General features: G+C 33.5%; 2 protein-coding genes across 6 annotated transcripts; both read left to right on the forward strand.

The window, feature by feature from the left end:
* The first annotated feature begins 2,327 nt into the window (after positions 1–2,327).
* On the forward strand, positions 2,328–3,419 carry LOC113280429. Its single transcript, XM_026529050.1, has one exon. The coding sequence runs from the start codon at positions 2,328–2,330 to the stop codon at positions 3,417–3,419; it is 1,092 nt and encodes a 363-aa protein (XP_026384835.1).
* Positions 3,420–12,390: 8,971 nt separating this feature from the next.
* Positions 12,391–16,305, forward strand: LOC113284116 (MORC family CW-type zinc finger protein 3-like). 5 transcript variants are annotated; one of them, XM_026533533.1, is made up of 10 exons: positions 12,391–12,745; positions 12,946–13,124; positions 13,997–14,098; positions 14,175–14,517; positions 14,680–14,763; positions 14,876–15,034; positions 15,219–15,296; positions 15,453–15,593; positions 15,754–15,863; positions 16,001–16,305. In XM_026533533.1, exons 4-10 carry the CDS (start codon positions 14,305–14,307, stop codon positions 16,128–16,130), a joined length of 915 nt encoding a protein of 304 aa, XP_026389318.1. In that variant the 5' UTR covers positions 12,391–12,745; positions 12,946–13,124; positions 13,997–14,098; positions 14,175–14,304; the 3' UTR covers positions 16,131–16,305. The 5 variants fall into 5 exon arrangements, with proteins under 5 accessions (XP_026389318.1, XP_026389319.1, XP_026389317.1 ...); XM_026533534.1 differs by having other exon boundaries at positions 14,181–14,517; XM_026533532.1 differs by having other exon boundaries at positions 13,997–14,093.
* The last annotated feature ends 1,921 nt before the right edge of the window (positions 16,306–18,226 follow it).

Here is an 18,226-nt window from a genome sequence, read left to right on the forward strand (position 1 = left end):
GGCGAAAACTTAGACATCTGGAAAAAGGATGTCTTTGGGAATCCAAACAAGAAAATCAAGATTCTGCTAAAAACAATAGAACATCTAGAGGCTAAAAATGCAAGAAACTGTAACATATGATTGATAAACAAAAAGATGATAGAATTAGAATCCTTATACGACACACAAGAGGAAATAGCCAAACAACAATCTAGAAACAACATTATTGCTCTAGGAGAAAGGAATACAAAAGTTTTCCATGTTACAACTCTAAAAAGAAGAAAAATAAATAACATTGATTGCATCCAAAACACACAGGATAAAGTTGTTTCTTCTAGAGATGAAATAGAAGAAGTCTTAACAACATGTTTCTCAGACTTATTCACTAAATCTCCATCTCATTCTGACTCCCGGATATTTTCTCACTTAAAACCTTGCATATATAGGGAAGAAAATGATTCTCTAACTGAAATACCATCTGCTACCGAGATATTGGAGGTAGTCAGAAAGTTAAAATCAAACAAAGCACCAGGGCCTGACGGCTTCCCAGTTAGTTTCTTTAAGAAAAATTGGGAAACAGTAGGCACTCAGTTGGTGGCAGTAATCCAAGATTTTTTCAAAAATAGGAAACTTAATCCAGATCTTAACAAAACTTTTCTTTTTCTTATACCTAAAAATAAAAATCCTAAAACTCCAGCTGATTTTAGGCCTATAGGTTTATGCAATACCCCTTACAAGGTAATTGCTAAAATAATGGAAAACAGATTTAAGAAACCTCTGGAAAAAATCATTTCTCCTCTGGAATCAGCCTTTCTCTCTTAAAGGAAGATTACAGATAATATTATTGTAGCTTATGAAGTGGTACATTCCATGAAGAAAAGTAAGAAAAAAATAGGTAACATAGGATTAAAAATAAATATGTCGAAAGCATTCGACAGGGTCAATTGGACTTTTTTGATCAAAACTTTAACTGCTTTGGTTTCTCTAAAGAATGGTGTGAACTAATTTTTCAATGCATATCCACTTCTAACATTGCTGCTCTTCTGAATGGAAATCCCTGTGAAGAATTCAAACCCTCGAGAGGAATTAGACAGTGGGATCCTTTGTCCCCCTATCTCTTCATACTTTGCATGGAAGTTCTATCAAAATTACTTTGCCATATGGAAACAATTAAAAAAGTGCAGGGAATTAAGTTAATTCCTAAATCACCTCATATATCTCACTTGTTCTTCGCTGATGACCTGCTCTTATTTACTAAAGCAGATTTAGGAAGTTTTCAGAACATACTTGATGCAATCAACATGTTCAGTTCAGCTTCTGGACAAGTGATAAACCTTTCAAAATCTGGCCTGTTTTTCAGCAAAAAGGTGCACAACAAACACCAGGGTATTATCTCTAGATTACTAAAAATTAAAAAAAATCAACATAAAAGACATTCATCTAGGGGTACCATTATTCATAGACAAGTCTAAACTAAAAACTTTTGATTTCGTAATTGAAAAACTGGAATTACGCATAAAAACTTGGTTGGGAAATTTTTTGTCTCCGCCCAGTAAAATGGTGCTAAACAAATCTATCCTATCAAGTATGCCCATTTTCAGTACGGGATGTTTTGTGTTACCCAAAAAAATAAATAAAAGAATCAATGATATCCAGAGAGATTTCTGGTGGGGGAAACATACAAAATCAAAAGGCATATACATTAAATCCTTTGATTTTTTGTGTAAACCAATAGATCAGGGGGATTGGGTTTCAAAGAAGCTAACAAAGTTAACCACGCAATGATTAGCAGAATTGCTTGGAGGCTAGTAAGTCATCCTGATGACTTATGGGCACAGATTTTAAAAGGAAAATATTTCAGAAAAACAGGTGCTTTCCAGTCCAAAAAGAAATCACAATCTTCTTGGATATGGAAGTGTATCACAATGTTCTTGGATATGGAAGTGTATCTTATAAGGGATTGAGCATATAAAATACTACAGTGTGTGGGAAGTTGGTGATGGCACTTCCATAAACATATGAGAAGACAAGTGGTTACCTAATAGGATGGAGACTCTAGCAAACACCATTCCTATTGTCCAATCCAATATAACACTTGTATCACAGCTTATTGACTGTGACACAAAGAAGTGGAGTATCAATTTGTTACATTCAATTTTTGACACAACTTTGTTCAATGAAATTTTAAACATAAAGCTATTCTTAACAGACAAGGGCACTCTGAAAAAAGATAATCTTAGATGGATGCTCACCAACAATGGGGAATTCACAGTTAAATCACTTTATGCTAAACTAAACAACCAGTCACATATAATCGCAGTCAAAACAAATAAATTTTGGAAACATCTATGGAGCATGAACACTTCACAGAGAATCAAGTTATTCATTTGGAAATGCTTACAAGACACCTTACCTACAAAATGAAACTAGGAATAATTGATGACGAAGAAAGAAAATGTGTTTTTTGCAAGCAAACGGAAGAAACTACTTTTCACTTATTTGAATGTGAATTTGCATCACCAGTGTGGAGACTACATCCAATGCCTTGTCAGGGAGTACTTTCTAACCCTTCCTCTATGAATATCTCTTTCCTAGATATGTATAATAAATGGTTAGAAGGTGATCTCAATTCAATCTCTATGGCTTTAGCGGCTACCAAATGCTGGTTTATTTGGAAACAGCGTTGTCTGAGAGTGTTTGAGAATAAGAATCGTACTCCAACTCAATTATCTCAAGACATTTCAAGACATTACAACTATTGGCACCCAATAGCAATGTTACCAACGTTAATCCAGAAAACTACAATATCACAGTCTCAGTTGTTTTGGACTTTTCCAGCTACAAATTTTTACAAACTTAACTGTGATGCTTCTTGGTTATCTGCTAAAACTAATGCAGGATTTGGTTTTGTCTTACGGAATTGGACAGGAACATTTAAAAGCGCAGGAGTGGGCAGTTGCAGGACAGATTCAGCAGAAGAAGCTGAAGATGTAGCTTTGCTGCAGACTACTACATGGGCCATCACAAACAATCTGCACAATCTGGCTATTGAAGGAGACAACAAGAACACCATCAACTACTTACAAGGCAAACCAAACTCAATCAAATGGAAATGTGAAGCACTCTTAGACGAAGTAAAGAAACTAGCAGCTAAATTAACCTGTTTTGTGGGATTCCACTTTGTGGACCGAAAAGCAAACAAAGCTGCAGATATGCTAGCTAAGAAAGGAAGAAATTCTTCTCAACAGTTTACTTTCTTTGCTGAATCACCTCTCTTTTTAATTCCAACAATTGTCTTTGACACTGTCAAAGCTTTTGCATGTTGTAATATGAACTCTAGTTATGTATCCTTATCAGAAGAAGCTAATCACACAGATTCAGTCATCGGATGGACAACTCAAACAAAGCTAGTCCATAATGAGTCTGAATCTGCAAATTAGTTTTCTTTGTCAATAATATATCTTGGTTATTTTCAAAATAAAAAGTTAAGGACAGATTAAACGTATGACAATAACATGTGAATTTAAAAAATAAATAAATGTAATATAGAATATTTTATCACTTATCAGTTGATAAAGCCAAGACAAAATCAATCAAATTTACACAGTATACCTCCATGATTTACTAAAACAAATGTTGTACTTTCACACAAGTAATGCTTAAAAGTAGATATAGAATACTGTGGTATATATAATGATTATAGGCAAAAGTAGGATCTGATCACATGAAAACGTACAAGACATGGCAGACAAGATAGTATATAAAATTAGGGAAAATTCATGTCCATGGAAACACACATGTGATACAAATTAAGCAGACGTCAAATCTAATATTATCTAATTTAACACATCAAAACATTACCCATTTTGGTAGATCTCCTACTTATAATGACTATAAAAAAAATGGAAAGATGTACCTTATGAGAAAAAGAAATGGAACGACCTACTTCTTATTGGCAAGAAAAAACAAATCAAAGTCCAGCTTTAGTAGCGTGATATCCGTGATGTACGAGTACAGTGTATAGACGGAGATTCCCAAAAACCTTCTATGATTCAATGATAACTATAAAAAATCTCAGTGGAAAAAGAGATCACGATGATGACGTGTTTGAGGAGAATTAGAGGTGAAACATGAAGAGATAAGAGGAAGAAGAAGAATCTTATTAGGGGATTAGAATAGAACCATTACATGGTTTCTTTTATATACAACCCTGGAAATCTAGATGGACCGCACATCCATGAGCCGTAGGCCCTGTAACATTTCTTCAATTAATAAAATATGTGATTCAAAAAAGAAAAAAAGAAACCCACAAACTGTACCGACCATGACAAAATACCCACAAACCGGTACTGTACACATACCAAATACACATACTTACCCCGTCGAATATTTTCAGATGCATCAGAATTATATCTATGAGATAATCAGCATTTGAACAACTCTCTAAAAACACTATCTAGACATATTTGATCAGATTATAAATATGGTTTTGGCTCAATATTAAAGTCTTAAAGGTTATATAAAATTGGTTAAGCTTATAGTTCGTCTGGCTAGTTTCGGATAATCTTTCATGAACAAGTATTTGTATACGGTTCAATTACAGTTTATCCTAATCAGAGTATATATTTTGTTGTGTTAATATCAAATCCAAGATCCATCTAATGGTGGATATTTATTGCTTGATTCCGATCTACCTTAGCTTAAATCTAAAGCAACCTGTGATTTTCAAAGTCTATATAAAATATAAGGAGAACCTCAAGAAACAAAGATCTTTGAATCCCCAACACTATTCTTGTTTGTCCAAGTTGTAAACTACGGTCGTCTACTCTTTCAAACCCTTTTAGGGTTTAGTAACTAAAAAGACTTCACCTAAGAATTCGTGAAGCCAAGTCCAACTATCTTTATCTTGATAGTTCGTGTATCCTGACCTTGCTACTAATTGTTGAGTATTACTCCGAACAGGAAAGATAGATCGCAAAGTTTTTTCATCTCAGACTTTGTGATTCCACTGGTATATTCTTCTAGAACGATTCTTTGTTGAAATTGGAGTAGGAATTTACTTGTGATGTCAATAATAATCTAGGATTCTCTTCGGGAGTGGTAAGTACCGTATTTTGAGGTTAATATTCTAGACTTTGTCTATTGTAGACGATTTCCTATCTCACCTCGATCTTTGATTAAAACGGGAATCACATATCGGATTATCTGTAAAGGACGACAGATAAGGGAAGATTGGTTTAAGATCTTCAATTGAGTTGAAAAAACTCTTAGGTTGTAAAGGACGTCAGCTAAGGGAATCAATTGCGCAAAGTCTTGATGGATTCAATAGGCGTAAGGAGCGTGAATGTAACTGAATTTTTGTGTCAGTTTAATTCGGTCTCAACTACATTCCAGTCTGAAGTTTTGATATTAGGCTAGTGTATGCAGTAACTTAATACAGTTTGGTGTTCAAATTTGTACCAGGTCCCGGGATTTTTCTCCATTTACAATTTCTTCGTTAACAAAATTTATGATATATGTGTTATTTATATTTCCGCATTATATTGTTTATCTTTGTAACTGAAATATCACAGGTTGTAAGTAAATCAATCAAAGTAGATACGTCCATCGTAATTGTTGGATACCATTTGATTGATCTTGGATATTGATATTTGGAATCTTCCAATTACTCTCACAGTACAATCAGGTTCGCGGACTTGTATCCATTTATATATTGATTGTGATAGAAAGAGATATAAACTCTTAATACATTTTCTGATTGATATTTATTAAGTTATAACTCTCATAATCATATTTGGGTTTAGTACAAGTTTCCTAAGAAAAAGTTGGTGGTGTATTTTGATACCTCTGCATTTTGAGAGATGGAAGAACGCCATGTTGTACTAGGACGCAAGCCATCCAATTCAAAGACTAAATTATGAAGTTGCTAATGAGTGCTTTGAGGGATTGGCGACTTGTTTTCCAGTTAATGTTTTCCAGGTAGTTTATATCTAATTGGTCTGTTTGTCTTTTTAAAACATATGAATGACAAATTATTCCTAGGTGAGGGACATGAGGAATGCACTTTCTAGTAGGTTTCCACAAACTGGTAGGAAGTTCCATGCTGCTGCAAATCAGAAGCGCTAAAAGATTGATAATAAAAACTGATAATTAAATGTTAGGTTGCATAGAAAAAAGATAGAATTGTTCACATCTCAAATTATTCTTACGAATTACGACTATGAACAAAAGATTCAAACCTCGTAACTGCTAAGAATTACAACTAAGGAAAAGATAATTATTTAGACCTCAGGAATAGCCGACTATAAATAAAAATCAAAATATTGTTAAATTTAAAACCAAGTCTAACAATAACAAAAATAATGAAAAGAGTCTACAAATTTTAATTTTTGGAGTTCCTTATATAGATAACTCCCTCTAAACAAACCTTAAACTTAACAAAAATATAAAAGACTTGTTTGCCAATGTATCTGCTACTTACCTTTACGAAATTTTTCTAACTTATTAAAACTCTTAAAATAAACTTCTAGACTATTCTAAAATTACCTGGATTGATTGGGGGATAGCCAGATTAATTGGGGTATTCCTAATGAGACAAAACTTGGGTCATTTTGAAGTAAACCAAGCCACCCCTTAACCATGTATTTTCTAAATGGCTAATATACCCTTGTTTAATTAACACTAAAATAATCTGATTAGGTTAACTAATTTCGTTTAGATTAGTTAATTGAGTAGATTAAAACTTATGAATTTAAGTTATGAAATTTTGTTTTTGATTGAACTTATGTGGGAAGATTTTTTGTGACAAATTTTTTTTTTGAGAAAATTATTTTGAACGGAGTTGAAAGCATACTTCCCAAACTAAAAAGGGGATTGAAAAGTTGATGTATGAAATCATACTCAAAATTAAAGAAGAAATCAACACTTTCAGTTCTGAAATTATCAAAAGTCGGCAAGGTCGACGAATGAAGAAGATGCCGACTATATTTGGCCGCCAAGGTAGATGAATGAAGACGATGCCGACTAACTTTGGACGGCAGGATATTCAAATGGATACAATTCCGACTTTTTTTTTTGACACACATGGACGACTAATATTAGTCGGCAAGTTCTACAAAAAAAAAAAACTCGCCGGCTGTTGAGAAAAATACCCCGTCGGCTGTTGAAAAATACCATGCAGGCTGTTGAGAAAATGTACAGTCGCCATGGCTATTATGAAAAGTCGGCAAGATATGCATATTACGACCTTGCCGGAAGTTGAAAAAATTTACAGTCTCCATGGTTATTATGAAAAGTTGGCAAGATATGCATGTTATGACCTTGCCGACTAAAGACACAGAAATCATAATTTTTGATTGCTAACCTAATATAACAATCATATAACAACCAAATCACACAACACAATGATGGGTTTTAGTTTAGACATCACTTAGAATCTTCTTTTCGCCAGTAGAATCAACCATTTTTCTTGTAAAATCAATGTTGAAGATTTTTGGTTGATGGAAGAAATGGAAGAAGATGAAGGGGAAGATCAGAGAGATTAGGGAAGGTTAAGAGTTTTTTAGTTTTTAATTTTAGGGTTTAATTTTAAGTTAATTAGTTCAAGGGCATTAAAGTAAAATCACCAATTTTGACCACCCCTTAGCAAGAGCACTAGGTCCATTGAAATTTGAGTATCGGAGAAGGATAGTGACATTGATCGGCAAGAAGCTCAAAAATCTCTTGAAATAGCTGAAGCTAACTTAAGTCAGGATGAGGGCAAGAGACAAACAATTGAAGCGAATACCCCAATTAATCCGGGTATACCCCAATCTAGCCAGGAAAAATTACCCTAATTAATATATCAAAATTTTAATTATTTTTCTACAAAAAGTATCATTAATAAAGATAAATAAAAATAATACTAATATAATTGATTTATTTTACATAAATCTTCCTCAACTTCTTCTTCAAAAGAGACGGATCTTTTTACAGAGTTTTGTTTTGTTTTTTTTTTTTTTTTTCAAAAGTTAATTTAACAAAACAAAAACAACACTACAACAAGAAAGATATTTTTGGGACTGTTATAGTAAAATGCCAAATAATGATAGTCAAAATGTCCTTCAAAATCGTATACGCTGGCGAGAGCTAAACCTGGCCAACTTCATGTATTAAAAAGTTTTGAATTTTCTAATCTCAAAACCCAACAAAATTTTACATCTCAACTCAATTAAAATATAAAATTAATGGTCCATCCATATTTCAAAGCTAATATTTTTGGGATATGCAGTCTAATAGTGACCTATATACCTACGAAAAATGAGCACATTCCAAAATACCAAACCTCACCACTTACCAGCCTTGATATTAACGGTGGAAAATTCGTTGACTTTCAACAGTTGATATTTGAAGCAGTAAATGGTGGAGCTGTACATTTCGGAATAAATCAATTATATTAGTATTATTTTTATTTATCTTTATTAATGATATTCTGGATGATAAAAATCTCTTGGGAAAGTATATCTCGAGGGCTTTTATGATAATCCAAAGGTGAAAAACAAGAATACGTGGAGGAAGAACAAACTAAACCAAAAATTATAGATGGTGAAAAATCCGTACATGCAGAAAAGTTTGTTTCAATCGTATGTGGAGAACAAAGCAATGTTCATCCTAACACAAATTGATTGTGTACCCTCACCAAGAGATTTAGTAGTAAGAAGCATGGTGAGGGAAATACAAGAATTAGGACGCACATATTATGTTTATTAATATATTAAATATTTGGTAAAGTCACAAAGATTCATTTGTGTTTCTTCTAAAAAGGTATTTCTATATATAAACTTGAGCAATCCTTATGATTCAATTATTATATGTTTGATGCCATGATCCATTAATATAAAAACATCTATGTTTTTGTTTTTGATACCCTTATTTTTTCGCTAAGTGATTTTATGGAAATCCTAGTATCATCATGATTAATTGTTTAAACATATACTTGAAGTTAAGTGCCCAATGTTTTTGAAGACAATAATTTACATATATTTTTGAGGTTGAGCCATTGCTCCATAGAGATGTATCCATGCCAAGAGGTTATGTAACCTTCTTGTGAGAATGGTTATCACTGTAAATCTCCCTAATGGTTGTCATAATTGTCATTTACGTACCTATAATTGAAAAGACTCAGTATAGATATATCTGACTCAGGGTATACCAAATCGCTAGTCCGTCCAAATTTTAGTGATTCTATGTGGGTATCAACACTTCTTATGCTCTTTGTAGTTCTCTATACCTCTTTGACTCCAAAGAAAGAAATGAAAACAGGATCCATGAAGATTTCTACATAACAAGCTAAGAAGGATACACGCTAGATAGTCTATCTAATCATAATGTTGATATTTATACTTCAGTTACGATTTCTTGGTAGAACTCTCAAAACATGATAATCATACAGATTATGAGTACATCATTCACCGTCAGTTAAGAGATAATGAATCAAAGGTGAAGTACTTATGATAGATAAAACAATACGTCTGATGATCGATATACTTTGAGTATAATTCATGTTTACCTAACTTAATTTATTTTTAAATTTCTAAATATACAGGTTAAAAGAAACAAACAAAGCGATGACTTTTCTTTTCGGCGAATTTCAAAGAAGAAATTTCAAATTCAAGCTTGTGTTGGTTGAACTCTCGAAATATGATTCAAGTAATGGATGTTCATAGATCCTTAGCAATCTTGGTTATAATAATTTATTGTTCATAAACTATTTTTATTTCAAGTTGATCATTTAAAAATTGCCCAAGCAACAATGCATACTTTCTATTGCAATTGGAAATGTTTCGAATTAATTATGTGAGACAAAAGAACTACTTGGCGTAAGTAAACATATTTGTATGTTTTACCAAAGTTAGTATGAATTCTGCATATTGTGTAGGTTCACAAACCTGGTTTGAAAAACACGTACGTTGAAGTTCCGGAATTAGGTAGGCTCGCAAAATCGGTTTGCAAACCATTACTAACTGACTTTCGCGAATTACCAAGGTTTGAAGACCCTTGTGGTCTGACTTTTGCGAACTTCCAACATCATGAAATTCCTTGTAACCTGTATATTTCTTTTAACCTGACTTTTGCGAACTTCCGAAATTTGCAAACATGATATGCAAACCCTTGTGCCCAAACTTCGTGAACTGTCATATGTTTGGAAATCTACCCAGTTCCAGTATTGGAATCAAGACGAAATTTCAACACACTAAATAATAACGAATTACCAAATAGTGTTGTGTCGAATCTACAAATTCCAAATAAATAAATTATACTTCATAACTCCATATGTAAAAGTTGTATAAAACAACTAATATATCATTCCTTGACACTTTGACCATAATCAAATGATCAAGTCAATACCAATACTAGAGATACGTAAACAAATTGCAATATATATTGACTTGAATGAAACTTAGATAGAAAGAGAACAAGTCAATTTTGTGTTACTAACTTCGAACAGAAGGATGATGTGTTCGTTGATACCGATACATCTTCAGATACTTCAGAGTAACAGGAACAAGTATAACCATTTATATGTTCCTAGTCTAACCTAACAAAGTTAACTCAAGTAATCAAATAAAACAACTTCGAGTTTTCGAACTAAACTATTACAACAAGACTTGACATACTAAAGCTTGGTGAGTTCAACCGAACAATGCTCTAAATATTATATATACATAATATGAAATCGAATAAAACAATCGATTTGAAAAACGAATATAGGTTTCCTTAGCAAGTCTTTTATTTTCGTCTCTAATGATTTTTATATGCCAAATAAATATCTTCTTATATGCTTTTAAACCATATTTCCATAATATATAAGAAAAAAATACTCTATCGATGGCAACTGAAATAATTCTACGCATATTGCTCCCTTTTGGTACAATTGAATTTTAATGAAGAAGACCAAAATAGCGAATTATTAAATCTTGGGTCACGGTTCCAACATCATGAAATTCCTCTTTGAAATTCATATATATGGTAGTTATGATGTATTGCAATGTATATGCTATTGTAATACATAACATATATTCTTTTACACTAACATATATCCTTTTACACTTTACATTGTTAATGTATTTGAACATGATGTATAGATTCTTATTATATACTCCCTTCGTCCCAAATTAATTGAGCTATTTGGGTTTGAATTTTGTCCCATAAATAATTGAGATATCTCACTAATCAAGAGAATATCTCTAAAATTACCATTTTAATCAATTATTGTTACCATGAGAAATATGTATAATTTGATAGTCATGTTTATATTCGTTATATAGATGTTTTAAAATGTTTTTCGACGATATAAAGTTTACGAAAAACCATGGTATAGTTTAAGGGATAAATCATTTCTAAGTTTGACTATTTATTATCTATAAGGATATAAACTATAGAAAAAAAATATTTAAACATACTCCTCTTTTCTCCTTGCCTTAAGAGATGTGCAAACTACAACTAGCTCAATTAATTTTGGACGGAGGGAGTAATAAATAATAAAATCAAGAAAACATTTCCACAATCACCAAACACGGGAACCAGCACTACCGGGATGACATCATTTCATGTAAGATAAAAAAATTTATAAGCGATAATGATACCAGCCCGGCTAATGCTGGTACTAGGGATGGCCATTTGCCCCATCCAAACCCATCCCTATGGGTACCCGCCAGGTCTGGGTACGGTTTTACCCGCTCAAACGGGGATGGAATCGGATATGGGTAATGCCAGAAACCTAAGTTATGAGGATGGGGCGGGGTCGGGATACAAGGTCCCCGCTTCATACCAGCCACGACCCATTCATATTATATAGGTTTAGACTATTGTGAGAGAATTTGTATTATGTTTATATAGATGTATACATCTGTCACTAAGTCGAGCTAATTATTATGTTTATTATAATCTTGATCGTTCTCGTTTATCTTTCACTTTTACTTCTTTGCATTAATCAGACACATCCTCTAAAAATTGAAATCGATGGTTAACGTGGAAAGAGTGAATGAGGAAGAAAAAAGTAAAAAAGGTGATAGTCACTTATACATTCTTTCAGTTCCTTATAAAATGAATTTCCGAATTTAAGATTTTATAATGCATTGTTTTTATGTTATTTAAGTTTATACTATATACTAATTTTATTGGTAACCCGTGAGAAATCCGTCCCAGATAAGTATTCCCCATACTCATTCCGCCTAATTCATGTGGACAATTGGGCGCATATGAGCATTTTTTTTTTCGAACAAGGCCGTGACTGGTATACCCGCACCATGTCCATCCCTAGATGGTACCTATGTTTAGCAATCATGGAATTTCCTCCTTAAAAAGAAAAAAGATTTTTTGATAAGGGACACCCATAGCTTGGTGGGTAATATAGTAGTTTTGACCTGAGCGAAGTCCGGTTCACTTACATTCATTTTGAGCATCCAAACACGCCATAACCTGATTTTGGAAGATTAGAGACAGGTTCGAATTTAGAATTTGTATTATACAGGGTTTCAGAGAATTTAAATTATTTATATTCAATTCAAACAATTGGAGTTTCACAATTTCTCCCGTGAGGTTTTTGGTCCTCCTCTTCTTCTTCTTCTTCTTCCAAGTTCAGTGGTGGTTATTAGTTGCAGATTCCGATTGAGACTTTGATCAACAATGGGTGAACCCACCGATTCTGTGAAAGCCATGATACAAAAACTTTTCTCTGGAGCGAGCAAAACAAAAAGACCACGTTTCTTTGATGATGATTTCGAGGGTAAGTAATTTCACTTTTTTGGAATTATAATAGTTTTCAATAACTGATGCAAATTTGAATACCATCCAAAATTGAAAGCAAAATTGAATGCAAATTTTTAGTTTTTATCTTTTTTAAAAGTCTATGATTTGCTCCATTTTGTATGCTAAATAAATTAGATTTATTGCGAAGGTAACAGTTTTGAGTTGTGTAATCTACAGAAGGATGTCATCCTGACTCTCAACGTAAATCTCAGAAGCTGGATGATCATTTTACAAAAGATTGGGTGGCTGCACCTCTAAATTACTCTATAAGTCTTGGACGTAGTTACGAATGGTCTTTCGCTGCAATAGCTCAACTAGTTGACAATGCTCAGGACGCTCAAGCAACTAGATTTCAGGTAGTTGTCATTTTTATTCTGTTTTTCCTTTGTGGTCGGATACTCGAAAGGCATGAAATTTTAGACAACAATAATACCAAATATGCATAGCTCCTTATTGGCTTAACTGTACTTCCAGTTCCATGGCTAATTTATTGCTTCACGGGATTGTGAGCTAAACATCTAAGATCCTACTGTTTCAGTAAAAACTAAAGGCTTCTGATGTTGACCCCATATGACCTAGTTTAAGGTACAGGTATAGCAAACTATTGTGCAAACATGTTTTGACGTGGTACCAATCAACAACTGGCTTTAGTTGTAGTTGTTGAGCTCATTAAGTACATCAAGCTCGCCAATTCAGATCTTTCTACAATCTGTAGCCCTATCATCTAGGGATTGGATGATGTTGCAATTTGTTGAATCACCTGTTGGATGGCGATGGTCATGCTGTTGGGTCTGGGACTTTTTGGCACTTCTATGCAGAGGACACAGTGGTAGTGAGATGACGGTGGCTGCGTGGTAATTTTGGTAATTAGTGTAGATTCATAACCTTGTAGTAACAGTGGGAGGGGGAAGTGTGGTGTTGGTGATAGAGGGGGTGATGATTATATTCTAGCTGTGATTTTCATTTTATGTATACTTTTCATACTAGAATCAGTACAATTATTTGATTCTATATATTAGGAAGTGGCGGGAGATGTATCTTATATATGACAATTATGTTTGTCACAACTCTTCTATATGACAATTATCTTTATTTGCAGTGCATGAAAGAGTTTGTTTCGTTAATATTGTTACGCCTAGCTTATTCATGTTTTTATGGCATGATTTTCTTCTGTTTTACTTTATATATTATATATATGCTTATGTTTTGACGTTGATTGATCTGACAGAGCGGAACCATGAATCTCCGCCGTGATCTCATTGTTCTTACGCAGACTAGTCATTCCAGATCTATTGTTTTTCTGTTGCAATGTCTAAATAAAGGCAGTAATGTGATCTCCCTCCCTCCCTCTCTCTCTCTGTGTGTGTGGGACACCCACATATATAATTCTAACTGCTTCTATATAGTTGCAGCATACGAACCTCCCAATCATAACCTACCACAAACAACGCTCATTCTTGGAAATGGACGGAAGTATTCAGTCAGAAGCTTTTGCTGATCGTCGTTTGAAAGCTATCAAAGAGTTCTTACCAATCAATGAGGATTTTATTGGTGAAAAATTTGGATTATTCGGTGAAAATGGTACAGGAACACAGATACACATGGAATTTAGAACGCTCGGGGAATGATTACTTTTTAGATTGGCAAAGTAGGAAGGAAAGTGATGATCTTACTGAAGATCAAGACATATTAATTCGTTCGAGATTTACAAGATCACGTCCAGGCCATTTTGTACGTAGTTTTGCAAAGGTAGGTTGCTTTATAAGGATGTAATGTAGCCTTTCTAATCCCAAAAAGTTTATGGATAGCTGTTTCAAAAATTGATGGAAGTTATAGATTATGGTTCCATATTAGTTGATTTGTGCAGTTTAGACTGTTTCGTCTTCATCTTCTTCTTCCTTCGACATACAGGTTCCTCTGGATTACTCACTTCGTTCGTTCTTAGAAGTTATTTACCTAAATCCACGAATGAAGATATATGTTCAAGGTTCATTGGTTAGTACCTTCTTTTCTCATTTACTCTCTTCATGATTGCATTATTATTCTGCTAACAGGTGGCTGTTCGATAACTTATGTGTGTTGGTGATCAACTGTTCTGTCTCATAAGGTTAACTGTCGACCACTGGCAAAATCTTTGCATAATACCAAGATCGTGAATACCAGGATAAAGGAGAAACAGGTTCAGCTTACTCTTGGGCTTTGTGGACGAGACTGCATATACTGGAACTGTGGAATATTTTTGTATTTGCGTGGGCGGTTGATTGAGGTGAGATCATGTTGTCCTTTAACTGTCGTTTCATTTCTTGGCAGAAACTAGATTCCATGTTAAAACTCTTGGTACTTGTGCTTTCCTATTCATATCTTGAGGTGTTGTCAAATTTTGGCCTCAAAGACTGTTGATTTATCATATCATCGTTTATTTGATTCCAAACATTTATTCCATGTTTTAGGCCTACAAAAGAGTAGGGAGCATGGTTCATAGTGGGGAGCCAGGACTAGTAGGTGTTATAGATGTTACAGATATAATGGTATGTGACTATTCTGTCTTCTTTAGTAATCTTCGGCATTTAACTTTTCCATGGTTTTAGAAAAAGCTGCATTTTACATGTATATTATTTAGTAACATACAGTTTTCAAATTAAGACCACAGTGGAGAGCTTTTCTTTTAAGTTTTTTTTCTACAGAATGATGGGGACGATGCTGTATTCTTAGAATCTACAAAAGAGGCTTTCCGATTTTGCAAAGCGTATAAAGAGTTGGAGGAATGGCTAGGTCGCAAAACAAATGAGTATATAGATGAGAATTATATTGAAACACTTCATGCGGTATTTTATCCCCCATCTAATCTAACTTATATATATTGCAATTTTGTAGCATTATTTGTACTTCAGCGGTTCTGATTTCATCCATCTAGAATAGTAGATCTCGTTTTCCATTTACTCCATTCACTGACTTTTTTCCCTGCATCAACTTATGTTTACCTAGGAATGGTGTAATAACTTCAAACCCGACCATGAATTGGCGCAGTGTGACAAATGTAGAAAGTGGAGGATACTCAACTCTCATTTTGACATCAAAACACTGCCCGAAGAATGGTATCCATCAATCTTTTCTTCATTTCACATGTTGTTTTGAATTCTAACCAAGTTGACATTTTCTAATAAGTCCTTGCATTGTTTTTCATTCACTAGAAAATTATGGAATGTTACTAAAAGACTTATCATATGTGTAGGTATTGTTGTATGCCGCCGTACAGTGGAATATGCGAAACACCCGAAGAAGTAGTCGATCATGGAATTTCCGCTGTTGGTGGAAAGCGATCAAGATTTTACGGGCCCTGGGATAGAAATCTGCCCAGCTAAGATATAGATCTGTAGGCGCATATATCATTGCGCTTATTCTTATTTTAAGGGAAGATTTCCTAAGGGAAGATTTCAATGTAAATTAACCTTGGGTTACATTATGGGATTTAGTTTAGCATTAAATTTGTATTGACACAGTTAAAATATTTTAAATTGTAAGATAAAGTTTTCTTGGTTTGATTATGCATCAAGGCACGATATACTCTTTCCGTGCCACAATAAGTGACCTATTAACTTTTAAATTTTATCCCACTCATTGACCTGTATTGTTAAACAAGGAGACAAATTTGAAACTGTCCCATTGTTAGAGCAACTCCAATAGGCACCATCAATTTTTTTGGTATGTCTGTCCATGTGATGGACAAATTGAGTTTTGAGCATGGGCAAAGGATTTTTCGAAGCAAGACAAGCGGGCCGATGCTGTTGGAGATGACCAGCTAACATTGAGTTGAGGCTCGGCTCTGGACAAAGATCGGACTTCCAATGGCTACTTTTTCTCTTAGAATTTTTTCTTAATCTTTTTCTTCAATTGACTCATAAGGTAAATTCTTTTTATTTATGAAGCAAAACTTGAGGTTGTTGTAAATAAGATATCTGGTAAGTATTAAAAAATTGAAAATGATAAAAAAAAAGGTAAGAGCAGTGTAAGTTTTAGAAGTTAAATCAGGAAAATGTCTTGTTAAAAAGAAAAGAAAAACTCCAGTTTTGAAAATTAACAACCGAAAATTCAAAAATAAAGGAGAAACAGTTGACGAGTGTGTTGAATAGTAATTACGTCAAATGAAGAAAACAAGGAGGCCAAAGATTGTACTAAATTTTTATTGATGTAATTATTTAAGTTATTATTACTGTTAAGCTTATATCTTGTAAAAGAAGTGACAGTAATATCAACTAATGAAAATATTTAGACCGTAAAATTTGACTTTTATTTTATATTAAGCGATACTTGTTACATTTCCTTACATATATAGCAACTTGATTTCATAACGACAACAATAACATTGAGCATTCAAAATGATTAAACTTTCTTCCGATTTCTTCAATAAACTTGGCTTGAGCCATGGTTTCCTGAAAAACAGATAAACAACAAGTTAGTTAATATGATTTTAATTAGACTATGATGCAGTTGATCAATTAGGACAAAGGTATTAAGATACTCACCAGTTCTTCATTGGACAATCCAAAATTGTCACGTTGAAGCATCCATAAAAATTGTGTATAGCGTTTGACATCCTTACCGATGAATGCAAATTTTAGTTCTGGGATCTTGTTGTTCTTTAAATATTCATTTCGATGTGCTACAAACCTTTGCAACACTCTTTTCCATAAGTAGTCATGATCATATTTCTCGATACAATATGTAAACAACAATGAACACGAGCAACATCTTCTTCCATAGTAAAGACATGGAGAGCCTTCGGGCAGTACAAATGTGATTGAGATCCACCATTTTTAAGAGTGTTAAAACTTGCTTCATATTGAAAAGGTTTGTTGTGGGTTTCCTCCAATAATACATAGTTGTTTGAATTACTTCAGGTTCAGTTACACCGATAAATATTCTCGATCAATTTCCCTTACTTAATCAAGGAATGGCGTGACATCGCATTTAAAATGAATGGAAATGAAGATACAAACCAAGAGCATCTTGGTTTATAGGGTTCCCTGTTTCTGAGACGGACACTGAGAAAATCTTATGCCAGAAAAGATGCGTCCGACATGTCTTGATCGCACATAATATTTTATACCCTATGAAAAACATAGGCTTTGTATATATCTGAATCTCATTATTTAGTAAATATAGGACCACGAATTCTAGAAGACATTTTTTTTTATCAATTTTAGGTATAAAGTTTGAGAATGAAATATTAAGATAGGGAAGGTGTGGTATTGGAGTTGAAATCGTTTGATTTTTATGAGTGAAATAATAATCGTTGGATGAGACTAGTCGTTGTCGGCTTAACCAATGTCGATCATCTCAATGTAAGATGAGATAACGTCTTCATTATAACTGTCATACATTTCCTTATATAAACCATATATTGTAACCAATATTTTCCAAACACAGCCTAATACATGTGTATTCCTACTCCTTTAGG

Source organism: Papaver somniferum, chromosome 5, assembly GCF_003573695.1.
Source record: "Papaver somniferum cultivar HN1 chromosome 5, ASM357369v1, whole genome shotgun sequence".
Classification (NCBI taxonomy): Eukaryota; Viridiplantae; Streptophyta; class Magnoliopsida; order Ranunculales; family Papaveraceae; genus Papaver; species Papaver somniferum.

Coding starts and splice junctions, on each gene's coding strand:
- LOC113280429 (XM_026529050.1), top strand. CDS start 2,328: ATGGAGCATGAACACTTCACAGAGAATCAAGTTATTCATTTGGAAATG.
- LOC113284116 (XM_026533533.1), top strand. CDS start 14,305: ATGAGGATTTTATTGGTGAAAAATTTGGATTATTCGGTGAAAATGGTA. Junction 14,764..14,875: donor TATATGTTCAAGGTTCATTG/GTTAGTACCTTC, acceptor CTGTCTCATAAG/GTTAACTGTCGACCACTGGC. Junction 15,297..15,452: donor TAGATGTTACAGATATAATG/GTATGTGACTAT, acceptor TTTTTTCTACAG/AATGATGGGGACGATGCTGT.